General features: G+C 39.4%; 2 protein-coding genes across 3 annotated transcripts; both read left to right on the top strand.

Annotated features, from left to right (window-relative positions):
- Positions 1-2,612: 2,612 nt before the first annotated feature.
- las1l (LAS1 like ribosome biogenesis factor) lies at positions 2,613-4,591 on the top strand. Its single transcript, XM_067591285.1, has one exon. The coding sequence runs from the start codon at positions 2,804-2,806 to the stop codon at positions 4,514-4,516; it is 1,713 nt and encodes a 570-aa protein (XP_067447386.1). The 5' UTR covers positions 2,613-2,803; the 3' UTR covers positions 4,517-4,591.
- Positions 4,592-9,685: 5,094 nt separating this feature from the next.
- Positions 9,686-15,061, top strand: crebzf (CREB/ATF bZIP transcription factor). 2 transcript variants are annotated; one of them, XM_067591283.1, is made up of 4 exons: positions 9,686-9,877; positions 11,471-12,308; positions 12,462-12,536; positions 12,950-15,061. In XM_067591283.1, the coding sequence occupies exons 2-3, from the start codon at positions 11,527-11,529 to the stop codon at positions 12,469-12,471; spliced, it is 792 nt and encodes a 263-aa protein (XP_067447384.1). In that variant the 5' UTR covers positions 9,686-9,877; positions 11,471-11,526; the 3' UTR covers positions 12,472-12,536; positions 12,950-15,061. The 2 variants fall into 2 exon arrangements, with proteins under 2 accessions (XP_067447384.1, XP_067447385.1); XM_067591284.1 differs by having other exon boundaries at positions 11,471-12,536.
- The last annotated feature ends 1,609 nt before the right edge of the window (positions 15,062-16,670 follow it).

Genomic DNA, 16,670 nt, shown 5'->3' with positions numbered 1-16,670 from the left:
CTCACAAAGTCCAGTTGGATGCTTCCATATAATATAATATAATATAATATAATATAATATAATATAATATAATATAATATAATATAATATAATATAATATAATATAATATAGTATAATTCATCCAACAGTTGAGGGTGTATTGCAGCCCCCCACAGTTCATTTGTAGAATTACAAATTAACTGTGTCACAACTTCTCGTTAGTCAATATAAAATAATAAAATCATGAATAAAAATACAATAAAAGAGAAAATAAAAACACAACCCTAAACTAAAATTAGACTTAAAACAGGAGCAATTTGAAACATTAAAACATTAAGTACCCTGACATTGGTAGATAGATGATGATGCACAGAATTCCTGCAGCAAAGCTTTAAACCTGCCCAGAGAAACCAGTGACTGTAATTTTAACTCATTTTGCAGAAGATTCCAAGTATAGAAATATATGTATATAAAGCTCTTTTACCAAACTCTGTTTAAACCTTAGGTACAGTCGACAAAAAGATGCTCTGTGAGCGAAGAGCATAATTATTTGCAACTTTCCTTTTCATGTACACACAGATATGGTGGTAATACTTCAAAAATGGCTTCATAAATAAAATAATGCCAATGAAGGAGTCTTCAAGAAATCAAAGAGGGCCAACCAACCTGAATACCCAGTGTGCAGTGATGAGTGAGGGCCTTACAGCTCATAGTGCTTCATGATATACAAAGTCCAGAGAATGTAAGCACTGAGATGATGCATTCATGAACAAAATGCCCCCTAAATAAAGCACAGACAGAAATGACCACCCTCTTTTGGGGTCCACATTTAAAAATATACATAAAACATTACAGTCAACACAAATGGCATACAAAAGACAGTTATCAGAGAATAATGTTAATATATATGAGTAGAACTTACACAGCAAAAACTACAAATCAGCATATGCATAGCATCCTACAAATATGTTGTTCCTAGGTGTCTCCTTATTTGCTTTTTAAATATTGATTTCTGTGTTAGTTTAGTCAGTAACAGTGGTAAAGAATTCCATGTTTTCATTGCTCTATATGTGCAGTTAAGGAAATTAGTGTTTGCCTTGGGAAGTGAAAACCGGCCTTCTGTTGCCTGTCTCATGGCATATGTATATGACTATAAATTGTGTTTTAATTAACTGTACTCCATGTTGAGAAAAGAAGCGCAGTGTTCAGCCTGTCTCCAACCTTTAGCCAGTTGAGACGGGAGTGCATGCTACTATTAGTGTTGTATGGACACTGGAGAGTAAGGCTTGTTCTGTACTAGCTGAGGTTTGCTTATATCTTTTTTTGTGGAATTTGCCCATATTATCTGGCAGTAATCAAGCTGCAAAAGAATAGTGTGAATCTATATATGATCTGTCCATTTTTTTCTTTCAGCATCCTTCTTCTTGATTGCATCTAATATGGCAAAAGCCATATGGAACAGGTGGCCGGCACACCATCAACGCTTCCCTTGCTCCCTCTCCCATGGAATTTACTAAACTCCCCTCCTTACTTTCCCACCCCTTCTCTAAAGTTCCCAGTACTCCCCCAACAAACATTTACCAGAAGAGCATACACGAGGTGTTGTTCTAAAAGCCCCACAACATACTCTAAGTGCTTTAGCCTGCACCTCATCCAGATTATTTAGGATAGAGGAAGCTACTGTCCCATATGCCATACACTCATAATCATTTACAGATATGATTGTCTTGTACAATATATCACCATTGATGTTGTTGTTTTTCTGACGTTAAGATGTATTACTACCACCCACTATGCTGGAATGTAGACCCGAGTTACCCCTTGAAAATAAATAAATAAATAATACATCTGAATTATATGTGTCAGTTTCTTTAAAGTAAACAAATAAACTGTTACAACTCCCTACCCCAAAATTAAATAAGCGATCAGACAAAAAAAATCATCGATACGAAAAAGTCAAGGCAACTACTAAATATGTTGAACTTGGAATCTTTATTTATTTACATATTTTCTTTTATATGATTCTATTTTTTTGATCCGTGCCTTTAATGTTGTTCGATGTCCTTTATGGATTTGTTCAACTGTTTGGTTGTTGTAATGGTTTTCCTGTATTTGTCTGTTATTTGTATGTATTGTGTATTTCAAGAGAGAAAGAAAGAAAGAAAGAAAGAAAGAAAGTCATTTCACAATGATCAGCCTTCTTAATCTTAATCCCACAGGCAGTCAAAACTGTGGAGGCAGTCCTTTGAAAATAGACATTCATTCAAGATTCAAAATGACTTTATTGCCTTTTTCAGTACTCGCATACATTGAAATGAAATTCCGTTTTTCCCGGACCAAAAACAGTGCACTTGTAGATTAAAAGATTTAAGCAATTTAACTACTAAAATATAAGATTCCTAAAAATATACAAAGAAAGTTACGGAAACATAAGTAAAGGAATTATATAAATACACACAAGTACACAAAAATATAAAAGTCGTAAAATAGCAGCAAAGGTAGTTTGGTTTGTGCAATGAGCGAGTCATTTTACTATTGCCGTTTAGACCCAAACTGCAACCTCATCCCGACCTGCGGGAGGCAGTAATGCGCCTCAAGGCAGCTAGCCTGCCGGAAATGCACAAGAGGAAGAAGAAAAAGAAGCCGAAGAAGGGGTCAATTCCGGGATGCGATACAATCGGGAGCTTCGCATTGCAGTATAAAGCTATTTTGTACTATATTGAGGAGAGTGACTGTCAGAGGACACCAGTTTCTCGGTACTGAAGCTCTTTATATGTAGAAAGTGTCACCGTAAGTCTACCGTACTCCTCCTCCTCTGTTAAAATGAAGAAAAAAAGCTCGGAGAAGAAGCGCCATGTGGTAGCATGGGTCAACAAAGCTGAGTGGGATCAGATGCTGGAGTATCTTTACTCCCAGGACTCCGGCTTACAGAGGTATGCACTGCAGAGGATATCAGCTTGGAAAGGCAGGTATGCCAGCAGCACACCTGTGGCAGTGGACTGCACAGCGGACCTGGTGAGGTGCCAGGTGCTGGACAGGTCAGGAGAGCTGGCCGGAGCTGACCTGGTTCTGCTGTATGGAACGGCCCTGGTGAGGTTTGTCAACCTGATCACTGAACGTCAGCAGGGGAAAGTTGCTCGACCACTGCGGCGGCTGGCTGGGAACTTGAACATCCCAGAGTGGGTTGTAGACCTGAGGCATGATTTCACACACCGGAAGCTCCCTACCTTGAAATGGTGTAGAAAGGGATGTAAGGTGGTTCTGGAGTGGCTCCAGCAGGAGTACTGGTCTAGACAGTTGGGAGGAGGGCCTAATGAGGACTGGGAATCACAGTCGGATGGAGAGGATGAAGAGATTGACCTAAAACGGCAAGAGGATGAGGTCATTGCAAGGCAAAAAGAAATGGAAGCCTACAAGAATGCACGGGAACTTCTGATATCTTTTGAAAATGAAAAATTCAAGGCTTTTGACAGGCTTCCCGGAGACAAAGAGAAGAGCTTGTGGCCAGCCCCCTTTGCAGAAATGAGCTGGATACTTGGTGAGATCAAGCAGTTTTCTGTGGAATCAAGTGATTTGCTGGTTGATGTGCTGTTGGAAGATGGATTTCTCATTCCTACTGTTGAACAACTGGAAACATTAGGCTGTGACACCTCTGACAACGCCAGTCCCAGACTCCCTCAGACATTCCTGCGTTTTTGGCTTCCCCTCCTGAAGATGCTCAATTCGCCATCCTTTATTCACCTCCTTCTAGAGAAGCTCTTTGTTGAACTGAAGCTTCTCTCCAAAGAGCAGAATAATCACAGGGCTTTCTACATTTCTGCTTGGATTTCAGAAATCATCCTCAGCAACAGCAACAAATTTGAATATCATTTTGAAACAAAGGCACAGAGGAAAGCCAGAGTGAAGGACAGGATTTTTGTGAACCGCATCCAGCTGAGGTGGCAGCAGCTGCTTTCTGCATGTCTGGATGCTCCCTGTATCGGCACGCCTCACCTGCTCCAGCTAATCCTGGATGACATGGAGCATCCTCTTCCTCAGGAGACTCAACAGAGGCTGCTCCAGCTCTGCTCCATCTACACACAGACGGCACACTCAGAATGTGATCCATTCCCAGAGCAGAAGCAACAGCCAATATACACACTGGAGAGTTTGCATGAGAAGCTGCAGCGTTCAAGGTGCCACAGCCATTCATCTCTGGCTGAATTTGCAAGGGGCAAGTCCTCCCAGGAGTACAAATGGTCAGATGTACAGGCTGAAAAAGAGAAGTTGCTCAGAGGTTCTCCGTGGCAGGTGTGTGTTGATAAAGTTTTATGGAAGAATTATCCTCTTGGTAAAGTCCCCGGACAGTCAGATGACCCTTCGTGCCTCATGGTGGGCAACTACTCAACAATGACTGTCTTTGACCAGCCAGTGGAGTTGGAGAGCATCGCACCACACAACATCCCAGGAGCCTCGGCACCATTGAGAACAACTGACGGTCTCCTTTGGAACCACAGTGATGTCAGCAAGTTGAAATCTGGACTGCAACTTTTCTGAGTCATGTTGTAATGCTGTGAAATATAAGCCTGTAGCTTCTTGTGCTCTCTGTGGTTTTGACAGTTGGGGGAAAAAGGAAACAAACTGTTCAAAATACATTAACGTCAGTACTGGATAGCTTGTTGTTAAATGCACATTGTTGGATAAAACAAATTGTTGTTTTTCTCTGTTTTGCAGCTAATAATTATTATTTGGTTATCAATCTGCTTATTATTTCCTGGATAATTGATATTTCTATAAGATGTCAGAAAATACTGAAAAATGCCAATTTTAATTTCCTGAAACTTCCCGAGACTTTCAGCTTACTATCATACGTGATACAGAAAAGCATCAGATTCGCAGATTTAAGAAGCTGAAACTAAAGACTAAGACATTTTTGATTAATAAATGAAACGAAGAACTGACTGTTAAAAGAGTTTCAGATTAATTTCCTTTCAACTAATCAATCATCTAATTGCATAAGCTCTGATGTCATTGTAAATGTAAAATCTTTGGAATTTTTTGACATTTTATAGACAAAATGATAAATCAGTGAATTGAGAAAATAATCAGCAGATTCATTGATATTGAATCTCCATGTTTTATGTTGTCTGCAGTATTTTCAATATGTGGCAAAAAGTGAAACGATCTTTTATTGTAAGGCAAGAATAGGAGGTAGATCTGGGATATGGTTCATTCATCATGATGGTGTATTAAAAGCACAGTGTTTTTTTATTGCACCTTTCATTGTTAACACAGTTGTCAGTCTCTATGAAGGGTTTTGGAGTAGATGCCTTTCAGTTGTAACCCCTCTAAGGGAGATATTGTTGTAATGACAACAGCAGGAGGTGGTTTTGTGTAACACATTTTCTTGTATGCACTTGTATTCAATAAAACCCTTTCTCACTGAAGGAATGTGATGGTTAATCCCATGTTGCAGCTGGGTAAGAGAAATAATGGTTTGGAAAGGACGTCCAATAATGTGGAGACTGGCTAATTGCAGGATAGGCACTCTGTTCACAAGGGCATTCAGACTGAAAGCAGCAGTACATTCAAAAAACACAAACCAACTATATTTGCTCTGTTACAGCTTGTTTTGCATATTTCTGAAGAAACATATCTTGTGATCCAGAATTAAGAGTTCTTATGAATGTTAAAAAAACACGACAATCGTCACACATAGTATATGTAAACCTTTGTGTTTTAATAGGGTTGTCTGTTATACATAGTCAATAACTCTTTCAAGGGAGACCCAACTGACTAAGCAGCATGTAGACAAAATAAAAGATACAAAACTAAAGAACAATTTAACAGGAAAGATTAATTGCATATTTACACAATGACCTGAAAAATATAAACACCTGTATCTTGCACATATAATAATAATAAAACAACATAAATGCTTTATGAAGCTTCTGATTTGTATGTTCTTGTTGAAAATGGCACATAACAGCTGATAAACTGTTGGGTCATGTTTTTGTACTGACTGGCTGCATTATTTTGAAATGTAGTTCATTAAGCAAACGGCAGTGAGGCTTTTATTTATAGGCTTTTATAGTCCAGGGATAATATTCATGGATTATTATAAGAGCTCTTATAATACATCCATGATAGTATCTCCTACTACATACTCCAGTACAGTAGTTGGCGGTATACATTTTATAAGCAATGGTTGCACCCTGCCATAAAACCAAAAGAAGAAGAAGAAGAAGAAGAAGAACTTCATTTTCCAAAGTTGACCCTCCCCACGCCCACTTCGTCACGCCCCTCTTCCCATTTCTCAGTTTGTACATCCTCGACTCCTTTCCTCGCGTCTTAGTCCCTCCAACCTGAGATGCGAGCGGAGGAGGCGAAGAAGAGACATTTAACAAAATGAGACATCCTTGCTTCGGAGACGTCATTTTAAAGCAACGTCAATTAAATATGAAGTGCAGCACAGCTGCATCATCTGTCCATTGTTTTGATATAGTCTATCTCTGTACTTTATGATCTCTGTCAGATGAGCAGAACAGTTTTCATGACAACTTGTATATTTACTTTTAAATCACAAATCACAACGTGTCATAATGTGACAAAGATGTATGATATCATACATTGTTATTTTTTATTTAACACACACACACACACACATATTCCGCAAAGGATACACCTGTGCATCCTTGCTCATAGCTCCTCCGGCAAGCCTCCTCCTCCTTGCTCCTCTCTCCTCCACATGCAATTTAGGAATTGGGACATCCTTAAACATTGCGTGCTGAGATCAATTACCGGGTCACAGGCAGGAGGACGGAGGAGAGAGGAGACGAGGAGGCACAAAATAGAGAAACGAGCAGAGCCCACGGAGTGCACTCTGTTTGTAGTCACACTCACAGCTGAATGAAGTTCCCTTCATTAAGGTGTAGGGTATAGATCACAGGCCCAGTACGTCCCTATTCTTTTATTTGATCTTTCTTCGGGCTCTTCTCATTTCTCTACTTTGTGCCTCCTCAGCTCGTCTCCTCTCTCCGTCCTCCTCCTCAATTCCTAAATTGCATCTGGAGCAGAGAGGAGCCAGGAGAGAGGAGGCTTGCCAGAGGAGCTATGAGCGAGGATGCACAGGTGTATCCTTTGTGTCTTTTCGGCACCCGTGACATATGAAAGAGGCGTGAAACACTGCTGGAATATACTTCACACAATGAAATATATAAAGGATATATATATAGGTAGGCTGTAACACAACAATGGACAGATGATGCAGCTCTGCCGCACGTCATATTTAATTGACATGACGGCTCCGAAGCAAGGATGTCTCATTTTGTCTGTTTCCTTGACTCCTCTCTCCTCCTGTCTCTTCCTCGCCTCCTCCGCTCACATCTCAGGTGGGAGGGACTAAGACGCGAGGAGAGGAGGCGAGGAAAGGAATCGAGGATGTACAAACTGAGAAATGAGAAGAGGGGAAGGAAAAGACGCAAGTGAGGCTCGTTCCCGCTGAAATTGCAAGGGCTTAGGGCTTGATTATTTGACAATCACTTCTCATCCACTCTGTAAGGCAAGAGCCTGGAAGACGTCCAAATCAGGCACTCGGTCCCTTATTTGACTGTCGTGCACATGATTATTTTATGGGTTGGATATTACCTGTCTGATTTATACTTTAATGTATTATGTGCTTCATGAGTGAGTGGTTTTACCATTTTTGTCTTTTTCTATTTTTAAGTGAGCTCACTAAGACAAATTCCAATCTGTCATGTTGATATGGTGATAAAGTATTGAATAAAAAGTCCCAAACCCACAATCATACAGAACATGTTTTGGTGTCAGGTAACGTGATATGTTGCAAACTGCTGTCTCATTCCTATTTAAACCATTTTGAGCTCTTGCAGCCTCTCACACTCAAGCACTTACCAGGTGACATCACTTAAGTCTGTGAGGGTTCAGGGCTTAGGGTTTACTGGTGACTTTGGGATTGGGCCAAAGAGTAGGCCTATAGAAGCACAAGAGACACAACTCTTTTTTGACAACCACCGCTACATGGTGCCGCTGTAGCGCTGACACCATTTTGGAATGAAAACAGAATCACATTCATTCAAATTCATCATATCTTACGTGCCCAAAAATCAGCGTATCTCACAACCAAACCAGAAGCGCAATAGAAAATTTCTCAGAGTAAATAATCAGTAAATTGTATGACACTTAAAGTATATACTTGTGATGTCACCACACTAGAATTACCACTGAAGATCCACTGCTCTCAATACCTGATTCGATACTGTGGCAAAATCAGAGATCCCATTCAGGACATACTCCTTTATTTAAATACTTAATATAAACATCGACAATTGAACAGAAACTTTGTGTGTTTCATTATTTAAGCATACAGGCTTACACAAGTTCCTGTCCAAACCAGCTATGTATACATATAAAAAACGACACTACTTTAAAACATAAGTAGACTTAGTTAAGTAAACTTCAACCATGTATAAGAGATGAAAAAATAGAAGGACCTGAAGAGAATATAAGAAGACACCAACAAATTATTAAACAAACCAAGAAATGTTTGTCCTAATTTGAAAAAATGGTGGAGAAGATGTGAGTTGCTTTTGTTGTGAATGTTTTATTTAATTACATTAATTAATTTATTTTGGGGGGTGGATGTGGGGTGGCGTTGAAGTCTACCTATATGTTTGAAAGTAGTGTCATTTTTTATACATACATAACTGGTTTGGACATGAACTTCTGTAAGTTGTTTCATTTATTTCCAATGGGACATTAATACATTAAAAAAAGGTTTGACACTCCCTTTGTGTATCCTTCATATCTCCAGAGACTAGGAGGTTGTGAACATCCTAATTAGTGGCATGAACTAACTATACTTCTAACTACAAACGTATAAAGGAAAGGGTAAACACATTTATTGTTTCAGGGGGGTAACATTCATTAATATTTGTACACAAATGTAATTACCACAGATACATTTCATTAATGTACAACAGGCTTTCAGTAGTACTTGCAGTGTTACTGTGCCATTGTATTGCCATTTACATGTGAAACTTAGCAAATGACAGGATATTTGACGTGAGTAGTGAAGCTAGAAGGAAAACTTTTTTGAATTGCAGCATAACAAGTGGTCTTTAAAAATCGATCTTTTCAATGGCATGTCTGAATATATATAAAATAGCTCATCCCCACTTGTACAAAAGGAATGTACTGATGTGGTCTTTACCCAAGAAATGTATTTTTATAATAATAATAACAATAATAATTTAAAAAAAAAACGTCTACACCTCCTGGAAGATCTCCTTCTCTCATCTTGCAACAGCTGGTGGATGATGGCAACCGTTGCTGCTCCCGACCATTAACTGTATATAAAGATTTATTATAAGTATATCAATATTTATATACAGTCAATCATGATCCCGACAGATGATAGGAAACCATTGTGACGAAAAGTTATGACAGTTCCTGTTTCCGCCGGAGAGAGTGACGATCGTGCCAAAGCTTGCCACTGTATGTATACCATGGATGTATAATAAGAGCTCTTATTATACATCCATGATGTATACCCCACACCTTAACGAAGGGAACTTCATTCAGCTGTGAGAGTGACGACAGAGTGCACCCCGTGACGAAGTGAAGTGGGGGAGCGTCAGCTGTGGTGAAGGCCCATCGATGTTGGTTTCCATTATTCTACTGACTCACACTCCAGTCCAGTAGGTGGCGGTAATGCGCCTGTAAGCTGGTTGCCAATAAATCCAAAAAAAGTTTTCGTTTTAGCTGGTTGACCACGCTGTCGTCCTTTTTTGTCTTCAGGTCGCGGTTAATTTTGTAAGCGTCCAATATCCAGCACATCTACATCGAAGGACTGTATCGTAGTACTTTATCACTGCATTCATTTTTTCAAACTGGACGGTAAGTTGTTGGTTTAAGAGGCGACGTTGTTAAAAGATGCTGCGTCATGTTGGTTAGCGCCTCACGGGCTTCACTTAGCTACTAGCTAACGAAAACTTCACGGATATTCGCCGGTCAAGTAGCTTAACTGGTAGACAACTTGCTACTAAATACGCCAGACAGTATCATTTTTGTGTAGATGCTAACTTTTCGAATTACTGTTTATTTAAGTTACCAACATTAAACAGCTGGGTGCTAATGCGAGTGTGATGAGATGAATGGGCCCTTGGTACGTAAGATAAACGTTTGGCGCTTAACGTACCATTACAGAAGACAATTGGCATTCTTTGTAGATTGTATTATTAACATTGCAAATTACTGTAAACATTAGAAAGTGATGTATACTTAGGCATATGTGTGACAAGGGAAAATGTAAAGTGTTGGAAAGTATTGTGTAACGTTAACGTTGGTGTTATAGCTATAAAGTTGCGGCCTGGCTGAAGCGAGGCGGTTACGTCAGTAAGGCCGTATTTTGAATTTGTCTTATTTATTTATTGGGACCATGTACAGTGTTTAAACGTAAATGTTACCATTTGTACTGTGCTAGAGTTAACTTATAGTTAAATTTCATCCGCAGTCCCATTCGGCAGGTCCTAATGAAAACACACAGGACACATAATACAAAATACAAAGTTACACACAGTAACACACTACATACATCCACAATGTCAACAAGAAATGAATAATGTAAGCTTGTCAAATTAAAAGCAAGATTATTTGCATTCATGAGAAGACCATGAGAGAAAATGTAGTGGTTATAGAGCTGAGTAGCTTTCAGCAGACTTTTAAATTTGGTTTTAAATGTGCTGATTGAACTGCAGCTCTTCATATCATCAGGTAGGACCTTCCACTGAGTTGTGGCTTTTACAGAGAATGCTGACTGCCCAGATGCAGTGTAACGAAATGGCATGGTACAATCTCGTTTAGAGGATATTCTGGAAGAGTTTATTGAACTTACTGAGTGAGTGAAACACAAAGTCACATAGTGGAGGGAACAAACCATTTAAAATTTTATAAACTAGGCGTAAACTTGAAAATCTAAAATTTTCAAAGCTCAGTAAATTTTATTTCTCCAATACCCTACACTGATGTGCTTGTTCAAAACTTGCCTGTTTCGAACGGGTTGTTTTTTCAATGCCTAGAGAGAGTTGTGCACCTCCCCTAAACATCTCTCATGCAGACTATTGGTAGACGCTACAATTTACCGACACTCCTTTAACACCTCACACGAATATCTGAAGACTATAATTTTGAGTTGAGCTGAAGTTGATCAGATGAACTGCAGTGCTTGTTCAAAACGTGCCTGAGACATCCGGCTTCCCGACTCATTTAAGAAAAAAAAAAAAGACGAGAAAAAGAGAGGGAGAGAGAGCTGCTGTGGTCAAGTGAGCTAGAGAGTGAATGCAGAGAGGCAGCGCTGGTAGTGAGAAAGCTGGTGAATCAGATCAATAAAATGTCATTTTCTGATTGTTTCACAGTGGTAATGTTCTAGAGGAGATTGAGTTAATTGCTGCAGCATTATATGTTAACAACGTATTTTTTCTGTTTCCACAGGTGAGGACTCTGTATCTTCTGGACAGCGTCCCCGTGGTCCCATTAAACAAACCACAATGATCACTAGAAGCAGAGGCCATACTGTCAACAACTCCAAAGTGCAGTCCCTGGAGGTTGAAGTGGTAGACGCAGTAGAAACTGTAGAAGATCTCACAAGTCGATCAGAGGGGTTCCCAATCGATGACATCGACACCGCTGGAATAGAGCTAGATGACCTGTTTGGAATTGAAGACTTAAAATGGACACTTGAAAGAGATGCAACCTCCCCTCTCTTCAACATGGAGTTGACGGATCTTGGTGTGTACAGTACCAAGTGTCAAGCTTCCGGGATTGAAGCTTCAACAGCCTCATCTCCAGAGAGAATGTCGTCAGACTTGAAGATCAAGAACCGACAAAACCAGTCGAGCCAAATGATCAACAAAAACGCCATCGCTGCCAGAATGAATCGTCTCAAGAAGAAAGAGTATGTCAACAGTCTGGAGAAGAAAGTTGGCATCATGTCAATGGAAAACAACATTCTCAAACAGGAAAATTCTCAGCTGACCAAAAGAGTAGAAGAGTTGGAAGATGAGACCAGGTACCTGAGGGCTGTGCTTGCAAATGAGAGCATGTTAGCGCAGCTCTTGTCCAGGCTGAGTGGTGTGAATGGGATGAAATTATCTTCCTCGCTTTTCCAGGGGCCCAACACGAATGACCATGACTATGCCTTGCCGAGGAAGCGTGTGAAAGTGGAGGAGAAGGAGACATCTGGTGGCGTGTGTCTGCATGTGGACAAGAACCATGTCTCAGTGGAGTTCTGCACTAAGTGTGCAGAGAGTGCAAGCACATCGCTCAAAATGTAGGGTCAAGTACTTATCTGTTTTCAGATATTGAGACTGAACTTCTTGAGGGTGGATGAACACTGTTAAGATTACCTAAGAATTGCTGAATGTGCATGTGTTTTTGTGTACTGGTGGATTGAGTACATGTTACTGCTAAACCTTGTTGACAGTTTCTTCTAGGTAATGGTTGATCTACCATGCGGGATGAGTGGCTTTCTGAACACCTTAACCTGCTTGACTCCATGGTAAGGATCAGACAAAAGATTCTTTTTGTTGTTGATCTGTGTTTAACTGGCTCCAGGCGTTCAGCAGTGACCTGTTTAGTACTTCTATTTCTGTTCAGACAGTTCTTGTTCTAGTTAGTGGATTTTGAGTACTTTAATCATTTTTGTTTGAGTTATTCCTGTAGGAAATTCTTTTATATTAACATGTAAGTAAGAGTAAAATCAAATGCAATAGCACAAAGATGTTAAGATGAAGGTGAAGGTTCACAAAGACTCATCTTGAATCAATTTCAAATTGGAAATGTAACAATCCATGAAAAAAAAAACAAATCTGTATATACTTTCTTTTGGTAAGAATTGGTCTCTTGTGAACCAGCACCGTTGTACAAAAGAATACTTTCATTTAGCGCCACCTATTTTTCTTTATGCTAAAGTGGATTCTGCTGGTGGAAGGTGAAGAGGCTGGACAAGCTGCTGCCAACGTGGCCTGGTATTTTTTTTGAAGGTAGTATCGGTAACAAATGGTATACGTGACTATATTTTCCCAGTACTCCACAACATCCCTTTACATCTGTCAGCGTAGCTCATGCAGCATGTTTTTTGGCGCTGATTACAGTCGCTCCATTACTCGGAGTAATGCTACATGTCTCATAATTATGTCTTGTATATATTGACACTTTGAAATGTATTCATGACATAGATTCAAAATGATCTTTAAGTGATGAAATTACCATTTTGTCCAAGTGTAATGTAAATGTGTATATAATTTTGAATACATATTGTTTGAGGTAAATGACCTTTGACTAATGTTGGACAAATAAATCATATTTTCATTATGTTTCAGTCATAAATATTTACTGTGTCTTGTTCTGTACTGTTTATTAATGCATCTCTTCTTCTCTTTTTAAACAGCAAGCTCTCTGCCGATAAAGGTGTTACTTTTCCTGAACATTTGGGTCAAGTCTGGTAAAGGTTGTCAAAACAAAATACCTCATTTGATGGAAGTACAAAGCACGCAGTATAAGAGGACCCACAGGGACTAATCAAGCCGTCCATGTTTTAACCCATTTACTTCAAGTCACAAAGCATTAAAAAATGCAACAAAAATCAAAGTGAATAGACACAAGTTGTTTGAAATTGGTAACCTCCATAGTGAATAACATGCTCTTCATGTTTTGTCATCGTTATGTTGTCTTTGTGTGCTAATGCAGTTACTGCACGTACTCAACAGACTCCCAAGAAGGTGCTTTCATGCACTTGTATGAAGTTCTGGTTCAGATCTTCTTTTTTTGCCGCTTTCTTGGTTAGAGTTCAATGAGAAGATTGATACCATTACCTCATTTCTATCTGTTAATAAGAAACAAGAGCCAGCAGGTTAGCTTAGCTTAGCATAAAAGTTGGAAACAGCTAGTCTGGAGGAAAAAACCTGCCTACCAGCACTGTAAAATATATATCTCCTTTATTTAATGGATTAAATAAAGAGGTGTTGGTAGGCCACTTTTGGAAGCCTAAGGCAGAGGCAGGCATGCTATTTCCCCTTGTTTCCAGTATTTATACAAAGCTAACTCACTGCTGACTAGCTTCATATTTATTGCACAGATATGAAAGCTGTATCGATCTTCCTATCAAAGTCTTGGCAAATAGGAATATTTTACAAAATGTAAAAGTAATATTTTAACAGCAAAAAACAACTTTACAACAGCTCTATCAAATTGTGCAAGATGAAATATGATCATTTCCTTGGTCTAATATAGATTTAAGAATCAAGGCGCATATATCTATATCAATGCAAACCTTGTCAGAAAGCCAAAAAATTACAATTAAACTAATAGCACTCGTAGAAACATAAATTTTACAAACTTAATTATCTAAATTATCAATGTAGTTTAAAAAGTAATTTCTACATTTTTAAACATTTACATAAACACGCACACACTGATAACCATTGGAATTGGAGAATAGTGACTTATACTGCAGAAATGCATTCAGAATGAAGTACAACATTTTTGTAGCTTGTGTGACTTGTAGCATGTGGGCTAAAACTTACAATATGGGACACTGCAGAATTTCAGCCTTCAAATGTTATTCAGTTGTGTTAATGTAAACCACTGTAGAACATAATCTGCGTGAAAGACAAGCAAAAACACGATGCCGAAATGTCAGCAGCTACCAAGAATGTATGCTGGAGAATAATAACTGAGCTAACAGCTAACATTCTGGCTAAGAGTTGCTATGACAGAAGATAACTGGTCTCTGGCATTGACTGTGAAGTTGGTAAATGATATGTGGGCAGTCAGTGACATTAGAATAATGAGAATACTGAAATCAGGTGGTAATCCTGGTTACTGCACATATCATATGTAGAATACAAAATTTAAATTTGTAGACATCCTCCTCATGGCTCAGCTTGTTTTTATCTCCTCTGGTGTTTGGAAGACTAGTTGAAGGGAGAGTCAGTCATTCTGGAGAAGGATTATTTGAACTAAACAACAAACAAATAAAATAAACCCCTCCCTTCATGCTCCTTCAGAAGCCCCCCCCCCCCCCCCCCAAAAAAAAAAAAGAATGTACAGGCATTGCCAAGGCAATGACCAAAAGAGAAATATTGCAGAATCCAGAGCAATGCATCACTTCTCACATAATATCACAAGCGGGGAAAAATAATAGTCTCCAGTCCATCCACACACTCCACCTCTCTGTGGCCTTCCCGCTTCTCACTCGACCTGCATTCAGCATCTGTCCACAGAAGCAGCTGTATGTCAGCTGCAGCTCCTGGAGGACAAACTGCCTTCAGCAGGCTGGCAGAAATGTACTGAACCAAAATGGTTGCAGGCAGGCGGTTAGTCAGTCTCGGATTCAGTGTGGATTGATACATTTAATTAAAGTGGAAGCATATCTGCTCTGTGACAAAACGGTTCCTATGTGAATTGGCCACGGCCTTCCTCGCTCCAGTTGGCCAGCCCTCCCCCCACCATTCAACGCCTGCTGGAGATGAGACTCATGTCCTTGCACAGACAGCTGCTCTGATGACTTCCACCTATCCTGTGCAAGAGCAGGAATGCTCCCTGCTGATTGACTGGAATAGTGTTATGTGGTTTATGTGGAGCCACTGTGTTTACAGAGCCAGTGCTGTGTATGAACAGCACACACACACACAGAGGGGACAGCAAGCAGACCATGAGGAGATATGTGCTGAATTTGACAAAAAATATTGGATTATAATCACTGACGTTACCTTATGTCAGTGAGTTAATACCTCAAGGACAAAGATAACAAAAGGACTTGAACTTTCACTTGATTTAAAGTCCGGATGAAATAGCATTTCAAGAGTATCGAACCACCTTATGACGTATTATGACCAAATGAAACAGGATAGACAGGCAGGATGTAATGTTGGTTATTGGTTGAAATTGGTTGGTTCAAGCCTACATAAGCACACATCATATTTTGTTTTACAGGAAGAAACATGATTTGATTTTGATGTAAAAAAAATACAAAGAAATGGGTTTTTTGTAATTCATTGGGCATGTATTGTTAAATAGGTGCACAGTATGAACGGGGATGTGATGTCACATGGTTTTAAAGGCATTTTTCATTTCATATTGACCTTAAAGGCTGTTCCCTGTAAACTGATAGGTGCCTGGATATTTCATGAAAGTGCTGATTGCCAGATTTAAACAAATGACAAATGCAAGTCAATGTTTGAGAGACAACTTCAAGTCAATTGGCAATTTAAATTTTTAACTTCGATGCATTTTTACAGTAGTTTCGATGTATGTTTTAAGCTGCAGGAGTCAACTGACTGTGACCTATTTCCAATGGTTTAAATGCAACACTACAGAATTTCATAACAGGGATGAGGATATTTGGTAACATTATACACACTGTATTGTGTGGTGTGCGTTTTGCTGTAGCAAGTAGGTGTTGAGCATCGAGAAGGGTCACAGAGTTCACCTCCAGCATTTGTATGTGGGATGCTTTTATGGATTTTGATGATTTGTTGATGCTTGGCCGGGTGTAGAAATGATTCCCAATAGCAGGTCTAGGCAGAGAGCTCTGCATCATTTACAAGTGCTTCCCTACACAGAAATCTAAAAGTTGATGTGTTACAATCAGTCAGCAGTTCACCCGTCCTAAGCATTTTTCACAGGAGAC

This window comes from Thunnus thynnus, chromosome 6, assembly GCF_963924715.1.
Source record: "Thunnus thynnus chromosome 6, fThuThy2.1, whole genome shotgun sequence".
Taxonomy (NCBI): Eukaryota; Metazoa; Chordata; class Actinopteri; order Scombriformes; family Scombridae; genus Thunnus; species Thunnus thynnus.
Note: the sequence above shows the minus strand (reverse complement) of the source record. Positions and strands in the feature narration are given on the sequence as shown.